The following is a 21822-nucleotide window of genomic DNA, read 5'->3' as shown; positions in this document are numbered from 1 at the left end:
CTAGTGTCGAGTGTACAGATTGCTCTATTATCTCAGTAGATTTTTACTACTAGTGTCGAGTGTACAGATTGCTCTATTATCTCAGCAGATTTTTACTACTAGTGTCGAGTATACAGATTTTTACTACTAGTGTCGAGTGTACAGATTGCTCTATTATCTCAGTAGATTTTTACTACTAGTGTCGAGTGTACAGATTGCTCTATTATCTCAGTAGATTTTTACTACTAGTGTCGAGTATACAGATTTTTACTACTAGTGTGTCGAGTGTACAGATTGCTCTATTATCTCAGTAGATTTTTACTACTAGTGTCAAGTGTACAGGTTGCTCTATTATCTCAGTAGATTTTTACTACTAGTGTCGAGTGTACAGATTTTTACTACTAGTGTCGAGTGTACAGATTGCTCTACTAGTGTCGAGTGTACAGATTTTTACTACTAGTGTCGAGTGTACAGATTGCTCTATTATCTCAGTAGATTTTTACTACTAGTGTCGAGTGTACAGATTGCTCTATTATCTCAGTAAATTTTTACTACTAGTGTCGAGTGTACAGATTGCTCTATTATCTCAGTAGATTTTTACTACTAGTGTCGAGTGTACAGATTGCTCTATTATCTCAGTAGATTTTTACTACTAGTGTCGAGTGTACAGATTGCTCTATTATCTCAGGAGAATTTTACTACTAGTGTCGAGTGTACAGATTGCTCTATTATCTCAGCAGATTTTTACTACTAGTGTCGAGTGTACAGATTGCTCTATTATCTCAGTAGATTTTTACTACTAGTGTCGAGTGTACAGATTGCTCTATTATCTCAGCAGATTTTTACTACTAGTGTTGAGTGTACAGATTGCTCTATTATCTCAGCAGATTTTTACTACTAGTGTCGAGTGTACAGATTGCTCTATTATCTCAGTAAATTTTTACTACTAGTGTCGAGTGTACAGATTGCTCTATTATCTCAGCAGATTTTTACTACTAGTGTCGAGTGTACAGATTGCTCTATTATCTCAGTAAATTTTTACTTCTAGTGTGTCGAGTGTACAGATTGCTCTATTATCTCAGTAGATTTTTACTACTAGTGTCATATTACTACTAGTGTCGAGTGTACAGATTTTTACTACTAGTGTCGAGTGTACAGATTTTTACTACTAGTGTCGAGTGTAAGATTGCTAATCATATTTCTCTGTAGATTTTTACTACTAGTGTCGAGTGTACAGATTGCTCTACTATCTCTGTAGATTTTTACTACTAGTGTGTCGAGTGTACAGATTGCTCTATTATCTCAGTAGATTTTTACTACTAGTGTCGAGTGTACAGATTGCTCTATTATCTCAGTAGATTTTTACTACTAGTGTCGAGTATACAGATTTTTACTACTAGTGTGTCAAGTGTACAGATTGCTCTGCTATCTCAGTAGATTTTTACTACTAGTCATCTCAGTAGATTTTTACTACTAGTGTCGAGTGTACAGATTGCTCTATTATCTCAGTGGTTTTTACTACTAGTGTCGAGTGTACAGATTGCTCTATTATCTCAGCAGATTTTTACTACTAGTGTCGAGTGTACAGATTGCTCTATTATCTCAGTAAATTTTTACTACTAGTGTCGAGTGTACAGATTGCTCTATTATCTCAGCAGATTTTTACTACTAGTGTCGAGTGTACAGATTGCTCTATTATCTCAGTAGATTTTTACTACTAGTGTCGAGTGTACAGATTGCTCTATTATCTCAGCAGATTTTTACTACTAGTGTCGAGTATACAGATTGCTCTATTATCTCAGCAGATTTTTACTACTAGTGTCGAGTGTACAGATTGCTCTATTATCTCAGTAGATTTTTACTACTAGTGTCGAGTGTACAGATTGCTCAATAAATGTATGAACAGATATATTTGTGGAAGAAACATCAATTTTACATCAATTGCAAAAAGTTATATTAAGAGCTGAATATACAATCATTTTCAGTGGCCCAAATAAATGTGCATGAAGGGTCTTAAAAAGAGTGGGAGGAAGCTAGATTGCCCAGAGAACAAGAGGCCCAGAGGGCCTGTATCGCTCACCTGGTTTTTTGTTAGTAATTATCACAAGACTCTGACAATTAGAAAAACAAGCAAAATTGACTCCCAAAGTTTAATTTTGAATCACAACCATACAATGATGCTATTGATACCATACAAATATGCTATCCAATACATAGGTTCAGAGACAAAGTAATTTATATGAAAGTAGTAGCCTAATTGACCTTTTTGACCTCGCATCTATTGCTGTCTAAGGCCCAGGGAGTCAGACCTATCATTTGTACAATTTCAATTCCCAATCCTATAAGGATGCTACCATTGCATTATAAGTGCTCTTCCATTCTTAGTTGCAGAGAAGTCGTCGTTTATATGATAATAGCCAAATTAACCCCTTTTGACCCCACCCTTCAGGCCCCCGGAGGGTCAGCCCCATCATTTGCAAAATTTTGAATCCAAACCCTATAAGGATGTAACCATTGCATTATGAACGTAATCCCATGTTAAGTTGCAAAGAAAAAGTCATTTATATGGAAATTTACCACTTTTGACCCCGCCCCTCAGCCCTATCATTTGCACAATTTTGAATCCCCACACTATAAGGATGCTACCATTGTATTATGGGTGCTATACCATGCTTAGTTTCAGAGAAGAAGTCGTTTATATGGAAATAGCCAAATTGGCCACTTTTGACCCCGCCCCTCAGGCCCCCAAGGGGTCAGCCCCATCATTTGCACAATTTGGAATCCCCATTTATATGGAAAAAGCCAAATTGACCCCTTTTGACCCCGCCCCTCAAGCCCCAGGGAGGTCAGCCCTATCATTTGCACAATTTTGAATCCCCATCCTATAAGGATGCTACCATTGCATTATGGGTGCTATACCATGCTTAGTTTCAGAGAAGAAGTCATTTATATGGAAAAAGCCAAATTGACCCCTTTTGACCCCCCCCTTCAAGCCCCCGGGAGGTCAGCCCTATCATTTGCACAATTTTGAATCCCCATCCTATAAGGATGCTACCATTGCATTATGGATGCTATACCATGCTTAGTTTCAGAGAAGAAGTCATTTATATGGAAATAGCCAAATTGGCCACTTTTGACCCCGCCCTTCAGGCCCCCGTGAGGTCAGCCCCATCATTTGCAAAATTTTGAATCCAAACCCTATAAGGATGTAACCATTGCATTATGAACGTAATCCCATGTTAAGTTGCACAGAAAAAGTCATTTATATGGAAATTTACCACTTTTGACCCCGCCCCTCAGGCACCTGGGGGTCAGCCCTATCATTTGCACAATTTTGAATCCCCACACTATAAGGATGCTACCATTGTATTATGGGTGCTATACCATGCTTAGTTTCAGAGAAGAAGTCGTTTATATGGAAATAGCCAAATTGGCCCCTTTTGACCCCGCCCCTCAGGCCCCCAAGGGGTCAGCCCCATCATTTGCACAATTTGGAATCCCCACCCTATAAGGATGCTTCCATTGCATTATGGGTGCTATACCACGCTTAGTTGCAGAGAATAAGTCATTTATATGGAAAAAGCCAAATTGACCCCTTTTGACCCCGCCCCTCAAGCCCCCGGGAGGTCAGCCCTATCATTTGCACAATTTTGAATCCCCATCCTATAAGGATGCTACCATTGCATTATGGATGCTATACCACGCTTAGTTTCAGAGAAGAAGTCGTTTATATGGAAATAGCCAAATTGGCCCCTTTTGACCCCGCCCCTCAGGCCCCCGGGAGGTCAGCCCCATCATTTGTACAATTTGGAATCCCCACACTATAAGGATGCTACCATTGTATTATGGGTGCTATACCATGCTTAGTTTCAGAGAAGAAGTCATTTATATGGAAATAGCCAAATTGGCCACTTTTGACCCCGCCCCTCAGGCCCCCGGGGGGTCAGCCCCATCATTTGCACAATTTGGAATCCCCACCCTATAAGGATGCTACCATTGCATTATGGGTGCTATCCCATGCTTGGTTTCAGAGAAGTCGTTTATATGGAAATAGCCAAATTGACCCCTTTTGACCCCGCCCCTCAAGCCCCCGGGGGATCAGCCCCATCATTTGTACAATTTTCAGTTAGGCCAAACAAAAATAATTGTTAGTTTCTCAGGCCACTTTTTTAAAAAGTCAGTGCGGGCTGTGGGAATATTTTTTTTATTTTTTTATTTCTCTGAAAACAAATGCGGCAGATAACATTTTATTTTTTTCTCACTTGAAGGACATGAAAATCAATGAAAACACGTGTAGAAAATGTAAATTCTTACTCAGTCTTTAAGAACAGCTTTTAAATATCTCAATCGTCACTATATCCAAAGAAAACCAGTTGAAAATACATAATCCTGGGAGGAAACATTCCGTTTTGAGCAAATGCTGACATCGGCAGCCATTTTTTACCGGAAATGAAAGGTGCATACTAAAATTGGAGCCAATTTCCGGGTGCGTTTTCGAATGGAAATTGCGGGCGAGTTCCAATGGAAATTTGGGGTGCTTTCGATGCGGCGGTCTCAATTTTAATTTTTAAGTTATGGCGCATAAAAAAGTTGGTGCGGGGGTAAATGTCGATGCGGCGGGGCCTGAGAAACTAAGAATTAATTTTTGGCCTTAGTAGCCCATAAGGATGCTACCAGTCAAATTTTGTTGAAATCCGACCAGTGGTTATGGAGAAGAAGTCGATTGTTGACGGACGCTGGACGCCGGACGCTGTGGTATCCCATAAGCTCACCTCGGTCCTTCGGACCAGGTGAGCTAAATACCCACATGATAGGGCAGGTGACCCTGACCTTTTTTTAAGTGTAGGGCGGGGATCAATTTCCACTAGCTGACACCAGCTGATCAATATATCATCAAAGATTGATTTATATTCAGAGCTAATCAATACCTTTAGCTGGCAGTTGGTGTAGATTGTCCAGGGCAGTCTGGAAAGCGTCTCCAAAGGAGTTGTGGTATTCTGGGACAGGTACTTTATCTTCAGGGTCACTGTCCTCGCTGCCTCGACTAATAGTTCGAGGGCGGATTGGTACTGGCTCTTTGGCTACTTTTGGCCACATAGGCTCCTGACGCTTGCCAGCCTTCAACATCTGTAATACATAGGCCATTTTATACATTTCCCTTGGCTGTATACAAAAGCTCAAATCTTTTGACAACAAAAGCAATCAATGAAATTAAAGGGGGGAAATCTTATGACTAATAGTATTGCAATAGCAAAAATGGATTCAAACTGTAGACATGTGGTTTTGTATAGACCCATGGACAACAGGTGCTGGGCAAACTGAAAATGTCACAATCTGAATCAGATGTAAGAGAAAAATTTGTGATGGAGACTGACAAACCAAGAAAAATAAGAAGGGATAGAGAATGGTGATGTACCTGAGCGAATGATATGTTGGTTGTCTGGTCCCCATCCTGGGCCTCAGCGTCAGTGGGGTACGACCCAGTAACAGGACTGTTTACTGGGGAGTAAGGCGAGATGGTACCGTCATCACTAGCAGCTGCTGGGGAAGACGGATGATTTTCTGATGTTACCCCCGGCACAAACTGGCTGTGCACAATGGTCACTCCTGGAGCTAAAAACATTCACACAATCAATTAGTCACTCCTGGACCTAAAAACAATCACACAATCAATTAGTCACTCCTGGAGTAGAAAAACATTCACACCATCAATTAGTTACTCCTGGAGCTAAAACCATTCACACAATTAATTAGTCACTCATCGATCATGGAGCTGAAAAACATTCACAATTAATTAGTTACTCCTGGAGCTGAAAAATTATCACAATCAATTAGTTACTCCTGGAGCTAAAAACATTCACACAATTAATTAGTCACTCATTAAGCTGATAAAAACATTCACACAATTAATTAGTTACTCCTGGAGCTAAAAACATTCACACAATTAATTAGTTACTCCTGGAGCTAAAAAACATTCACACAATTAATTAGTCACTCATGGAGCTAAAAACATTCACACAATGAATCAAACATTTTTATATTGATAATAAGTTTAACATTAAAGTTAATTTAAATAGATAATCTTACATGAGTGGTTATGTAATATGAAATTCATTAACAAGTTCAATAATTTGAAGGCTCATGGCATATCAAATTATTAAAAGAGTGTAAGATTTATTCTCTCACATCTCAGGGAAAGAAACTTATTTTGAAAACCACTTGCCCGAATTTAAGATTTCAGTCTAACTTTACCCAAAACAGGGTAATTTACATTAAAATCGGGCAAGTTTACACCAATTTTCACTTGCCCTGTACCTACATGAGTACCATAAAAACTTGTATAATTTGCGCACCAGTGTAATTTGCGCAGGTACTTTTTAGGGCTGAAAATGCTGAAAAAAATCTACTATCAGTATATTTTGCGCATCAATTTTTTTGGGAAAAAACGATGTCCAGGGAGTCCCAAAATCGATATATGAAGGTGACAATTTCAATGCAAAATATTCCCCTGAAATGCTTGACAACTTGCACAAAGAAGTGTTGTATTAAGAAGAAATAACATATTAAAACCGCATCGTGTTTGTTTTCTTTTATAGGCCACCTTAACCTGAAACTAAAATATCTTGCAGATGTCTAAAACATCGGCGGTCCGGTCCGCCGTACTCCGTGCACATATCAATGCTTTGAGATATTACACATGAATAGTAATCAGGAACATTTAAAAAGATTTGAATCTATTTGTTTAAAATTGTCACAATAAGTAATTAGTGTGTTTGAGATCATTAACAATCAACAGCAATCGGCTAGCGGATACGTATGTTAGCTTGCAACAATCACATTGCGAGTAAACTCACTACCTGTACGGTACCAGATCCAAGCTGATGGCTAATAATATTTATAGTAATGGCTGGTCTCCGGCAATACACTCATGTTGCCTGAAGCTGTATTGCATGGCTAACCATCTTATTCACCGATCGGTCCCAAAATGCAATATGCACAACTAGGGTCCTAGGGGAACCTACATATGAAATTTGAGAAAGATCCTTTCAGCACTTTCTGAGGAATAGCGGTAACAAGAATTGTTAACGGACGGACGGACGGACGACGGACCATGGACAAAAGGCGATTTGAATAGCCCACCATCTGATGATGGTGGGCTAAAAATATGATTGTCCTTCCCCAATGATGTTTCACACCAAATATGGATGAAATCCGCTTAGTGGTTAAGGAGGAGTAGCGTTTTAAAGGAAAAAGTTTACGCACGACGGACGGCGCACGACGACAGACAAATCACGATGACTATAGGTCATCCTGACCCTTCAGGTCATATGACCTAACAACAGAATTTGCGTTGAAAATATTGTGTAATTATCATGTATGGAGAATTGACTTGCAGTTGTGTGTTTAATTTCAAATTCATTTCAAAATGGTGGAAAATCATAGTAGTAAAATTGCAATAAAATGACGAGGTATGAAAGAAAAATACTCTTTCATACATGGAATCACAAAATGTTGTAAAACCCTTGGCAAGCCTCAGGTTTAACAACATTTTGTGACCCTCAGGTAGAATATCCATATCCTTCATATCCACATATGAAACAGTCTTATAATATTACATAGCCACAATGCAAGATTCTATTAATCACATAACTTGTATTTATGGAAATATAGACAAAACTTTCAAATTTGGTTCTATATAAAAGTGGCCAAATCAGGCTTGGATTCCATGGTTCCGTCTATAGAGACAATCGTGCAACGTGATATTTTGATGATGATGTCATAATTACCTGTGGCGTCACAATAGTGTTACTACATGTGTCTTACAACATTTATGACTGATCGGATAAGTTATGTAACAGATACATACAATTAGATCTCCTGAATCCTTTACAGACCAGCAGTCCAGGCTAGACCACACATACAAACTCTCATTTAAAACATCCCACACCAACGCTCAAACAATAACATTTGACAACATACTTATTCCCATTTTTTTCTTTTCATCCTCTTGAATCCTCTTTGACCTACGTCGTTCCTCTCTGTGTTTCCTTTGTCTCATGCTGCGGCGCTTCTCTATGTCCTCTATAAAGTAAAATCAATGTTATATCTCAACAGTCATATCATTGTTATATCTCAACAGTTTTATCTCAACAGTCATATCAATGTTATATCTCAACAGTTATATCAATGTTATATCCATGTTATATCTCAACAGTCATATCAATGTTATATCAAAACAGTTTTATCAATGTTATATCTCAACAGTTTTATCTCTCTCAACAGTCATATCAATGGTATATCTCAACAGTCATATCAATGTTATATCTCAACAGTCATATCAATGTTATATCCATGTTATATCTCAACAGTCATATCAATGTTATATCTCAACAGTCATAATATCTCAACAGTCATATCCATGTTATATTCAACAGTCATATCCATGTTATATCTCAACAGTCATATCAATGTTATATCTCAACAGTCATATCAATGTTACATCTCAACAGTCATATCCATGTTATCATTTAATCTCAACAGTCATATCAATGTTATATCTCAACAGTCATATCAATGTTATATCTCAACAGTCATATCAATGTTATATCTCAACAGTCATATCAGTATCATGTTATATCTCAACAGTCATATCATGTTATATCTCAACAGTCATATCAATGTTATATCTCAACAGTCATATCATGTTATATCTCAACAGTTTATATCAATGTTATATCTCATTCAACAGTCATATCAATGTTATATCTCAACAGTCATATCAATGTTATATCTCAACAGTTATATCAATGTTATATCTCAACAGTCATATCAATGTTTATCTCAATAATGTTATATCTCAACAGTCATATCAATGTTATATCATCTCAAACAGTCATATCAATGTTATATCTCAACAGTCATATCAATGTTATATCTCAACAGTCATATCAATGTTATATCTCAACAGTATATATCAATGTTATATCTCAACAGTCATATCAATGTTATATCTCAACAGTCATATCAATGTTATATCTCAACAGTTTATATCATGTTATATCTCAACAGTCATATCAATGTTATATCTCAACAGTCATATCATTTATTCTCAACAGTCATATCAATGTTATATCTCAACAGTCATATCAATTATATCTCAATTTGTTTATCTCAACAGTCATATCTCAATGTTATATCTCAACAGTTATATCCATGTTATATCTCAACAGTCATATCAATGTTATATCTCAACAGTCATATCAATGTTATATCTCAACAGTCATATCAATGTTATATCTCAACAGTCATATCAATGTTATATCTCAACAGTTTTATCAATATTATATCTCAACAGTTTTATCTCAACAGTCATATCAATGTTATATCTCAACAGTTATATCCATGTTATATAACAACAGTCATATCAATGTTATATCTCAACAGTCATATCAATGTTATATCTCAACAGTCATATCAATGTTATATCTCAACAGTTATATCCATGTTATATCTCAACAGTCATATCAATGTTATATCTCAACAGTCATATCAATGTTATATCTCAACAGTCATATCAATGTTATATCTCAACAGTTTTATCTCAACAGTCATCATATGTTATATCTCAACAGTCATATTGTTATATCTCAACAGTCATATCAATGTTATATCTCAACAGTCATATCAATGTTATATCTCAACAGTCATATCAATGTTATATCTCAACAGTCATATCAATGTTATATCTCAACAGTCATATCAATGTTATATCTCAACAGTTTTATATCAATGTTATATCTCAACAGTTTTATCCATGTTATATATCACGTCAATCAGTTATATCAACAGTCATTCAATGTTATATCTCAACAGTCATATCAATGTTATATCTCAACAGTCATATCAATGTTATATCTCAACAGTCATATCAATTTATATCTCAACAGTTTTATCAACATCATATCAAGTTATATATCAACAGTCATATCAATGTTATATATCAACAGTCATATCAATGTTATATCTCAACAGTCATATCAATGTTATATATCACAGTCATCAACAACTTTATAACAATGTTATATCTCAACAGTTATATCAATGTTATATATCAACAGTCATATCAATGTTATATCTCAACAGTCATATCAATGTTATATCTCAACAGTCATATCAATGTTATATCTACTTATATCCATGTTATACAACATCAATCAATATAGTTATATCAATGTTATATCACAAGTATATCATGTTATATATATATATTCAAAAGTCATATCAATGTTATATCTCAACAGTCATATCAATGTTATATCTCAACAGTCATATCAATGTTATATCTCAACAGTCATATCAATGTTATATCTCAACAGTCATATCAATGTTATATCTCAACAGTCATATCAATGTTATATCTCAACAGTCATATCAATGTTATATCTCAACAGTTATATCCATGTTATATCTCAACAGTCATATCAATGTTATATCTCAACAGTCATATCAATGTTATATATCAACAGTCATATCAATGTTATATCCATGTTATATCTCAACAGTTATATCCATGTTATATATCAACAGTGATATCAATGTTATATCTCAACAGTCATATCAATGTTATATCTCAACAGTCATATCAATGTTATATCTCAACAGTCATATCAATGTTATATCTCAACAGTCATATCAATGTTATATCTCAACAGTCATATCAATGTTATATCCATGTTATATATCAACAGTCATATCCATGTTATATCTCAACAGTTTTATCCATGTTATATATCAACAGTCATATCAATGTTATATCTCAACAGTTTTAACCATGTTATATATCAACAGTCATATCAATGTTATATCTCTACAGTCATATCAATGTTATATCTCAACAGTTTTATCCATGTTATATATCAACAGTCATATCAATGTTATATCTCAACAGTTTTAACCATGTTATATATCAACAGTCATATCAATGTTATATCTCAACAGTCATATCAATGTGATATCCATGTTATATCTCAACAGTCATATCAATGTTATATCAATGTTATATCTCAACAGACATATCAATGTTATATCTCAACAGTACTAGTTATATCCATGTTATATCTCAACAGTCATATCAATGTTATATATCAACAGTCATATCAATGTTATATCTCAACAGTCATATCAATGTTATATCTCAACAGTCATATCAATGTTATATCTCAACAGTTATATCAATGTTATATCTCAACAGTCATATCAATGTTATATCCATGTTATATCTCAACAGTCATATCAATGTTATATCTCAACAGTCATATCAATGTTATATCTCAACAGTCATATCAATGTTATATCTCAACAGTTATATCCATGTTATATCTCAACAGTCATATCAATGTTATATCTCAACAGTCATATCAATGTTATATCTCAACAGTCATATCAATGTTATATCTCAACAGTCATATCAATGTTATATCCATGTTATATCTCAACAGTCATATCAATGTTATATCTCAACAGTCATATCAATGTTATATCAATGTTATATCTCAACAGTCATATCAATGTTATATCTCAACAGTCATATCAATGTTATATCTCAACAGTTATATCAATGTTATATCTCAACAGTTATATCAATGTTATATCTCAACAGTTATATCCGTGTAATATCTCAGCTGTCAACATTCAAAACTTGAACTTATAAATCACAGAATTTCATTGAAAGTTTCCCTGAACAAACAAATATTCCTTGTATGTACCTGAGAAGAACTTGAGAGTTTCCTTCGACAGGATTGGTGGCTTAATAGCTAGTTCCACGACCTGGAACTCACAGGTTAGAGGCAAGTGTCCCAGGTAGCGCAGCCTTTTACGTAAATCCTGTTCCAAACAAAACAAACAACAACCATAATCTATTAAATCACAAGCTTTGAAACAGGCATAGCACAACTATTGCTATATCTAAATTACTTTTCAAAACTTATGCAAACATGTTCAATTAAGGTTTTACATTAAAATGCCAAAAATGAAAAATTTCCACATTACTCATTGCTCAGAACAAGAGATCCAAGAGGGATCTTGGCGCCTACCACACAATGATCTGACAATGGAAAGAGTGATCTTTTTTCTACTTCTTATACTTTAAATATCAAAATCCAAGATGGCTGTGTGTTGGGAATCTTGATGATGGATCGGTCCCAAAATGCAACATGCACAACTATGGCCCTAAGGGAACCGACATATGAAATTTGAGGCAGATCTTTTAAGTACTTTCTGAGAAATAGTGGTGACAGAGGGACAGACAGCCTGTCAGATTACCATAGGGCACCTGCATCTTGATACGGGGCCCTAACAATATACTAGAGGTCATCCCTAACAAATTACTTCCTGGTGAGTCTGTCAATCATCAACAAACCTCTGTCATAAAGATGTTCTCCATCTCTACAATTGTGCCAGTAATAGTGTCAGGGCAGTGCTGGAGGGCACCATACTCCTTCACCAAACAGCGGGCATTCAGGGCGTGCATATAAATATGCTGTCCATCCTCCGCTGTAAACATCAAATTATAAATAAAAATATAGATTTACACTAAAACAGAAGTATTTCCATTTTATTTACAATTCCACAAAGTATACCATGACTACTGATTCAATATTCACCACACACAGTGACAGAACATTATCTTTACAAGAGCTGTTGGAGAACAGCAAAGCTCGCCTATTCAGAAGTTGATGTTCAAGTATTTACTATTTGAACATGGAAATATGACAAATTAACAGACTCAAAAACCCCTAAAGGGCCCCAAATTGGTTGTATTATCACGTTCAGCATCCATACACATTAGGAAAATAAAATCATAAACATTTATGAAGACTTATGCTTAAACAATTGACAAAATAGAAACTTGCTCAAAAACGTTAACATGGAAATATGACAAATTAGCAGACTCAAAAACACCCTAAAGGGCCCCAAATTGGTTGTATTATCACTTTCAGCATCCATACACATTAGGAAAATAAAATCATAAACATTTATGATGACTTAAAGTGAATAGTCGGGCAAAGAAAACCAGTCTAAATGCGTTCATTGGCCTTCCAAAAGTTCTCGCATATTAATACGACGGCCAAGTTCTGCTTAGTTTCCCAGTTCTGACCATTAAAGTAAAGAAAATTAGAAAGCATTGAAAGCGAGGCTGTGTGGAAATGTAACCACGGACATAGTGAGCCGGGAGGACGTTTTAGAATTTCCATACTTTAAATTAATTTCTTCGTACGCAGACAGATTTTGACAAGAGATTTTATTTTTCCATTTCATAAGAAATTATACTGGATACATTCACACCATTTTTACCGACTTTAGCCATCCTTGCCTGACTGTTCACTTTAAGCTTAAACAATAGACAAAATAGAAACTTACTCAAAAACTTTAACATGGAAATATGACAAATTAGCAGACTCAAAAACACCCTAAAGGGCCCCAAATTGGTTGTATTATCACTTTCAGCATCCATACACATTAGGAAAATAAAATCATAAACATTTATGATGACTTAAGCTTAAACAATAGACAAAATAGAAACTTACTCAAAAACTTTAACATGGAAATATGACAAATTAACAGACTCAAAAAACCCCTAAAGGGCCCCAAATTGTTTGTATTATCACGTTCAGCATCCATACACATTAGGAAAATAAAATCATAAACATTTATGATGACTTAAGCTTAAACAATTGACGAAACAGAAACTTGCTCAAAAACTTTAAGGTGAAATGGGACGCCATCGCTGATGCTGAGGTGACAACATTAGCTCCCAATATTCTTTGAATAGGCGAGCTAAAAATATATTAAATCAATACTCGGCCAAAAAAGATCAACAAATAAGGCATTGTACTGGTGACTGGTAGAAGTAGAATGCATCCTCAGCCCTCGCCTTACTAGACAAGAGATTTTACTGGTGACTTACCCTGGTAGAAGTAGAATGCATCCTCAGCCCTTGCCTTACTAGACAAGATATTTTACTGTTGACTTACCCTGGTAGAATTAGAATGCATCCTCAACCCTCGCCTTAGTAGACCAGAGATATTACTGGTGACTTACCCTGGTAGAAGTAGAATGCATCCTCAGTCCTCACCTTACTAGACAAGAGATTTTACTGTTAACTTACCCTGGTAGAAGTAGAATGCATCCTCAGCCCTCGCCTTACTAGACAAGATATTTTACTGTTGACTTACCCTGGTAGAGGTAGAATGCATCCTCAGCCCTCGCCTTACTAGACAAGAGATATTACTGGTGACTTACCCTGGTAGAAGTAGAATGCATCCTCAGTCCTCACCTTACTAGACAAGAGATATTACTGGTGACTTACCCTGGTAGAATTCGAAGTAGAATGCATCCTCAGTCCTCGCCTTAGTAGACAAGAGATTTTACTGGTGACTTACCCTGGTAGAGGTAGAATGCATCCTCAGCCCTCGTCTTACTAGACAAGAGATTTTACTGGTGACTTACCCTGGTAGAGGTAGAATGCATCCTCAGCCCTCGCCTTAGTAGACCAGAGATTTTACTGGTGACTTACCCTGGTAGAAGTAGAATGTATCCTCAGTCCTCACCTTACAAGACAAGAGATTTTACTGGTGACTTACCCTGGTAGAGGTAGAATGCATCCTCAGTCCTCGCCTTACTAGACAAGAGATTTTACTGGTGACTTACCCTGGTAGAAGTAGAATGCATCCTCAGCCCTCGCCTTAGTAGACCAGAGATTTTACTGGTGACTTACCTTGGTAGAAGTAGAATGCATCCTCAGCCCTCGCCTTACTAGACAAGAGATTTTACTGTTGACTTACCCTGGTAGAAGTAGAATGCATCCTCAGTCCTCGTCTTACTAGACACAAGGTCAGGATGAGCTGGCATCTCCAGATGTTCTGCAGCTTCTTCTACTGGCATACTGTCCGCCAGTACAGCCGGGACCAAAGATGTACATGGATTCTCTGGGGATCCACACACTTGAGGCGAGTTATTCGAGACATTCTCAGATGGAATATCTACAGAGGCAGCCCCTTCTACTGACTGTGGTGAACCGTTTTTGGAATCTAGACTTCCTTCAGATGCTGGTCTGACCTTTCTTTCTTCGCCTTCATTGGCATCTTCTTCGTCGGAGAACGCAGATTTATACATTTTTGTAGGCTGTGAAAATAGGTGATTTCAAATCAAAGAATACTTCAACACAATGATATCCTACTCCCATAACACCACAGGTAGCCGATTTCAGAATAAACCTTTCAGTGACATTGCAATTACTAAGACAGTGATAGTTTATTTTGGTCATGAAAATTTATGTTAAGAGATCGAAATATGGACTTCACAGCGGTCAAAATACTTGTTCAATTATGATAAAGTGGTAAAGGTTTTGATATTATTGACATTCTTAATGTAATTTAAAATATTGTCACAATCCCAACCCTGAAAATGTCTGTAAGTTGTATATCGCCTTTTGGAAGTTACAGGTTAGACATGACAAATGTCTCAAAAGTGTCTGTTTTACATCTACCATTGTACCAAACAAGAGCTCAGTAAGAAATACTTCTATATCCAATCTCGCAATTAAGAAATGTATTTCCCAAACACCACATTACTCAGCATACTTAAGTTTCTTCTTTCAACCATGCACTATAATTTAAATGAGCAAGCTGATGAAAAAGTTTATCAATAAGTTTAAAATCACAAAGTATTGAAAACTTCTACAGATTAATATCAATATTTAAAAAATCTGTATCAAGCATATCTGGATATGTAACAGAATCTATCTTACCTAAAAACTATCAAATATTTTAATTTGCACTTCAAATTCTAAAATAGCTGTAGACCTACCTTTAGTTTTACTGGAGTTTGAACTTTCTCACTTTCAAACTTCTTGGGTTTTGGAGTCTTCGGTTTTGCAGAAGCCATGCCTTGATTAATGTCCTCTCTAGCCTAGACAGAAAAACATGTATCTATTCACCAAATTCAATAAATTGGTCACCTTAATTTTTTAATGATAAAATTTCAGTAAGAGGTCTTAATGATCACTTTAATGTCGACTATTTATGGCCCTGGATTTCAGCAATATTATTATCAAACAGTTATAAATTCAAAAGTACAACCAAGTGTTTGACTTGTTTCTTAAATTAAACGCACTAATATGTCTTTCCCTATATAAATTATAGTAAAAGTGACCTTAAGAACCTCAGGTTCATGAAATTTTAGTACCTTTAACCAGGAAGGTTTCTGCAAAATTTCATTGATTATGGTTCTATGAAGTCGAAAATGTTTATAGGTTACGGACAGACGTCGGATCATAAAAATGAATTGCCACTATAAAATGAATTGGTCCTATTAAACACCTAATCAGGCTTACCTTCAGCATTGAAAGAGCTCCTTCAATAAAGGGCATCTCTGACTCCTGAAAAAAAACCCTTAAAATTTAAAGATTGGAATCAATTACAGCATGTAGTTTGGTTTCCTTATTTTTACTGATCAGAAATGGAGATGTTTACCAGCTTAAATTATCCAAGCTTTGTAAATATCAAACCAACAAACCTAACTAGAAGCTTTGTAAATATCAAACCAACAAACCTAACTAGAATTGTTGCCAGAGCCGCAGATTTATACTCCCCACTCAGGCAAATTAGGCCTTTTAATTAGTAACAACTCCATTAAAAGGGAACAGAACTCTAGTATATAGTTTTACTATAGTCGGGGTTCTGTGTACCAAATTTGATCAAAATCTGTCAGGTAGTATAGGAGGAGTTTGCCAGTGCAAGTTGTGTCTAGAGACCAATGACCGGACAGACTAACAACCCGATTCCAGTATACCTCCATTAACTTCGTTGCGGGGGTATAATTATAGAGTCATAGAGTCTACCTCTGCCTCGACCTTCTAGTTAACTGTCCAACAGAACGCAAGCCTACGTCTGCCTCGACCTTCTAGTCAACTGTCCAACAGAACCTAAGTCTATCTCTGCCTCGACCTTCTAATCAACTGTCAAACAGAACGTAAGTCTATCTCTGCCTCGACCTTCTAATCAACTGTCAAACAGAACGCAAGCCTACGTCTGCCTCGACCTTCTAGTTAACTGTCCAACAGAACGTAATCCTATCTCTGCCTCGACCTTCTAGTTAACTGTCCAACAGAACGTAAGTCTACCTCTGCCTCGACCTTCTAGTCAACTGTCAAACAGAACGCAAGCCTACCTCTGCCTCGACCTTCTAGTTAACTGTCAAACAGAACGCAAGCCTACCTCTGCCTCGACATTCTAGTTAACTGTCCAAAAGAACAGAAGTCTACCTCTGCCTAGACCTTCTAGTTAACTGTCAAAGAGAACGCAAGCCTACCTCTGCCTCGACCTTCTAATCAACTGTCCAACAGAACGTAAGTCTATCTCTGTCTCGACCTTCTAGTTAACTGTCCAACAGAACGTAAGCCTACGTCTGCCTCGACCTTCTAGTCAACTGTCCAACAAAACCTAAGTCTATCTCTGCCTCGACCTTCTAATCAACTGTCAAACAGAACGTAAGTCTATCTCTGCCTCGACCTTCTAATCAACTGTCAAACAGAACGCAAGCCTACGTCTGCCTCGACCTTCTAGTTAACTGTCCAACAGAACGTAATCCTATCTCTGCCTCGACCTTCTAGTTAACTGTCCAACAGAACGTAAGTCTACCTCTGCCTCGACCTTCTAGTCAACTGTCAAACAGAACGCAAGCCTACCTCTGCCTCGACCTTCTAGTTAACTGTCAAACAGAACGCAAGCCTACCTCTGCCTCGACATTCTAGTTAACTGTCCAACAGAACATAAGTCTACCTCTGCCTCGACCTTCTAGTTAACTGTCCAACAGAACATAAGTCTACCTCTGCCTAGACCTTCTAGTTAACTGTTAAACAGAGCGCAAGCCTACCTCTGCCTTGACCTTCTAGTTAACTGTCCAACAGAACGTAAGCCTACCTCTGCCTCGACCTTCTAATCAACTGTCAAACAGAACATAAGTCTACCTCTGCCTTGACCTTCTAGTTAACTGTCCAACAGAACGTAAGCCTACCTCTGCCTCGACCTTCTAATCAACTGTCAAACAGAACGCAAGCCTACCTCTGCCTCGACCTTCTAGTTAACTGTCCAACAGAATGTAAGCCTACCTCTGCCTCGACCTTCTAGTTAATTGTCTAACAGAACTTAAGTCTATCTCTGCCTCGACATTCTAATCAACTGTCAAACAGAACGCAAGCCTATCTCTGCCTCGACCTTCTAATCAACTGTCAAACAGAACGCATGCCTACGTCTGCCTCAACCTTCTAGTTAACTGTCCAACAGAACGTAATCCTATCTCTGCCTCGACCTTCTAGTTAACTGTCCAACAGAACGTAAGTCTATCTCTGCCTCGACCTTCTAATCAACTGTCAAACAGAAAGCAAGCCTATCTTTGCCTCGACCTTCTAGTCAGCTGTCCAACAGAACGTAATCCTACCTCTGCCTCGACCTTCTAGTCAACTGTCCAACAGAACGTAATCCTACCTCTGCCTCAACCTTCTAATCAACTGTCAAACAGAACGCAAGCCTATCTCTGCCTCGACCTTCTAGTCAGCTGTCCAACAGAACGTAATCCTACCTCTGCCTCGACCTTCTAGTCAACTGTCCAACAGAACGTAATCCTACCTCTGCCTCAACCTTCTAATCAACTGTCAAACAGAACGCAAGCATACCTCTGCATCGACCTTCTAGTTAACTGTCCAACAGAACGTAATCCTACCTCTGCCTCGACCTTCTAGTCAGCTGTCCAACAGAACATAATCCTACCTCTGCCTCGACCTTCTAGTTAACTGTTAAACAGAACGTAAGTCTACCTCTGCCTTGACATTCTAGTTAACTGTCCTACAGAATGTAAGTCTACCTATGCCTCGACCTTCTAGTTAACTGTTAAACAAAACGTAAGCCTACCTCTGCCTCGACCTTCTAATCAACTGTCCAACAGAACGTAAGTCTATCTCTGTCTCGACCTTCTAGTCAGCTGTCCAACAGAACGTAATCCTACCTCTCCCTCGACCTTCTATTCAGCTGTTAAACAGAACGTAATCCTACCTCTGCCTCGACCTTCTAGTCAACTGTCCTACAGAACGTAAGTCTACCTCTGCCTCGACCTTCTAGTTAACTGTTAAACAGAACGTAAGTCTACCTCTGCCTTGACCTTCTAGTTAACTGTCAAACAGAACGTAAGCCTACCTCTGCCTCGACCTTCTAGTTAACTGTCCAACAGAACGTAAGCCTACCTCTGCCTCGACCTTCTAATCAGCTGTCTAACAGAACATAATCCTACCTCTGCCTCGACCTTCTAGTTAACTGTCCAACAGAACGCAAGTCTACCTCTGCCTCGACCTTCTAGTTAACTGTCCAACAGAACGTAAGTCTACCTCTGCCTCGACCTTCTAGTTAACTGTCCAACAGAACGCAAGTCTACCTCTGCCTCGACCTTCTAGTTAACTGTCCAACAGAACATAATCCTACCTCTGCCTCGACCTTCTAATCAGCTGTCTAACAGAACATAAGTCTACCTCTGCCTCGACCTTCTAGTTAACTGTTAAACAGAACGTAAGTCTACCTCTGCCTTGACCTTCTAGTTAACTGTTAAACAGAACGTAAGTCTACCTCTGCCTTGACCTTCTAGTTAACTGTTAAACAGAACGTAAGCCTACCTCTGCCTCGACCTTCTAGTTAACTGTCCAACAGAACGCAAGTCTACCTCTGCCTCGACCTTCTAGTTAACTGTCCAACAGAACGTGAGTCTACCTCTGCCTCGAACTTCTAGTTAACTGTCCAACAGAACGCAAGCCTACCTCTGCCTCGACCGTCTAGTCAACTGTCAAACAGAACGTAAGTCTACCTCTGCCTCGACCTTCTAATCAACTGTTAAACAGAACGTTATCCTACCTCTGCCTCGACCTTCTAGTTAACTGTCCAACAGAACGTAATCCTACCTCTGCCTCGACCTTCTAGTTAACTATCCAACAGAACGCAAGCCTACCTCTGCCTCGACCTTCTAGTTAACTGTCCTACATATTGTAAGCCTACCTCTGCCTCGACCTTCTAATCAACTGTCAAACAGAACGCAAGCCTACCTTTGCCTCGACCTTCTAGACCTTCTAACTGTCCAACAGAACGTAATCCTACCTCTGCTTCGACCTTCTAGTTAACTGTCCAACAGAACGTAATCCTACCTCTGCCTCGACCTTCTAGTTAACTGTCCAACAGAACGTAAGTCTACCTCTGCCTCGACCTTCTAATCAACTGTCAAACAGAACGTAATCCTACCTCTGCTTCGACCTTCTAGTTAACTGTTAAACAGAACGTAATCCTACCTCTGCCTCGACCTTCTAGTTAACTGTCCAAACAGAACGCAAGCCTACCTCTGCCTCGACCTTCTAGTTAACTGTCCTACATATTGTAAGCCTACCTCTGCCTCGACCTTCTAATCAACTGTCAAACAGAACGCAAGCCTACCTTTGCCTCGACCTTCTAGTTAACTGTCCAACAGAACGTAATCCTACCTCTGCTTCGACCTTCTAGTTAACTGTCCAACAGAACGTAATCCTACCTCTGCCTCGACCTTCTAGTTAACTGTCCAACAGAACGTAAGTCTACCTCTGCCTACCTTCTAATCAGCTGTCAAACAGAACGTAATCCTACCTCTGCTTCGACCTTCTAGTTAACTGTTAAACAGAACGTAATCCTACCTCTGCAGAACAACCTCGACCTTCTAGTTAACTGTCCAACAGAACAAAAGTCTACCTCTGCCTCGACCTTCTAGTTAACTGTCCAACAGAACGCAAGTCTACCTCTGCCTCGACCTTCTAGTTAACTGTCCAACAGAACGTAAGTCTACCTCTGCCTCGACCTTCTAGTTAACTGTCCAACAGAACGCAAGTCTACCTCTGCCTCGACCTTCTAGTTAACTGTTAAACAGAACGTAAGTCTACCTCTGCCTCGACCTTCTAGTTAATAACTGTCAAACAGAACGTAATCCTACCTCTGCCTCGACCTTCTAGTTAACTGTCCAACAGAACAAAAGTCTACCTCTGCCTCGACCTTCTAGTTAACTGTCCAACAGAACGCAAGTCTACCTCTGCCTCGACCTTCTAGTTAACTGTTAAACAGAACGTAATCCTACCTCTGCCTCGACCTTCTAGTTAACTGTCAAACAGAACGCAAGCCTACCTCTGCCACGACCGTCTAGTCAATTGTCAAACAGAATGTAAGTCTACCTCTGCCTCGACCTTCTAGTTAACCGTCCAACAGAACGTAAGTCTACCTCTGCCTCGACCTTCTAATCAACTGTCAAACAGAACGCAAGCCTACCTCTGCCTCGACCTTCTAGTTAACTGTCCAACAGAACATAATCCTACCTCTGCCTCGACCTTCTAATCAACTGTCAAACAGAACGCAAGCCTACCTCTGCCTCGACCTTCTAGTTAACTGTCCAACAGAACGTAATCCTACCTCTGCCTCGACCTTCTAGTCAACTGTCAAACAGAACGTAAGTCTACCTCTGCCTTGACCTTCTAGTTAACTGTCAAACAGAACGCAAGCCTACCTCTGTCTCGACCTTCTAGTCAGCTGTCCAACAGAACGTAATCCTACCTCTGCCTCGACCTTCTAGTCAACTGTCAAACAGAACGTAATCCTACCTCTGCCTCGACCTTCTATATAGCTAGTTAACTGTCAAACAGAACGCAAGCCTACCTCTGCCTCGACCTTCTAGTCAACTGTCAAACAGAATGTAAGTCTACCTCTGCCTCGACCTTCTAGTTAACTGTCCAAC

The 21822-nt window shown here is 38.3% G+C and overlaps 1 protein-coding gene across 1 annotated transcript in view; it reads right to left on the bottom strand.

The window, feature by feature from the left end:
* Positions 1-21822, bottom strand: part of LOC138331074 (E3 ubiquitin-protein ligase RNF10-like) — a 36206-nt gene that overhangs the window by 2365 nt on the left and 12019 nt on the right. The window contains exons 9-16 of the mRNA XM_069278529.1: positions 16373-16417; positions 15847-15948; positions 14823-15162; positions 12398-12531; positions 11745-11862; positions 7960-8061; positions 5396-5592; positions 4908-5106 (exon numbers count right to left, since the gene is read on the bottom strand). Of these exons, the coding sequence (XP_069134630.1) occupies positions 4908-5106; positions 5396-5592; positions 7960-8061; positions 11745-11862; positions 12398-12531; positions 14823-15162; positions 15847-15948; positions 16373-16417 (1237 nt within the window). The remainder of the gene's footprint in view (positions 1-4907; positions 5107-5395; positions 5593-7959; positions 8062-11744; positions 11863-12397; positions 12532-14822; positions 15163-15846; positions 15949-16372; positions 16418-21822) is intronic.

Source organism: Argopecten irradians, chromosome 9 (assembly GCF_041381155.1).
Source record: "Argopecten irradians isolate NY chromosome 9, Ai_NY, whole genome shotgun sequence".
In the NCBI taxonomy this organism is placed as follows: Eukaryota; Metazoa; Mollusca; class Bivalvia; order Pectinida; family Pectinidae; genus Argopecten; species Argopecten irradians.
The sequence above is the reverse complement of the archived record's forward strand: the minus strand, read 5'-3'. Positions and strand labels throughout refer to the sequence as shown.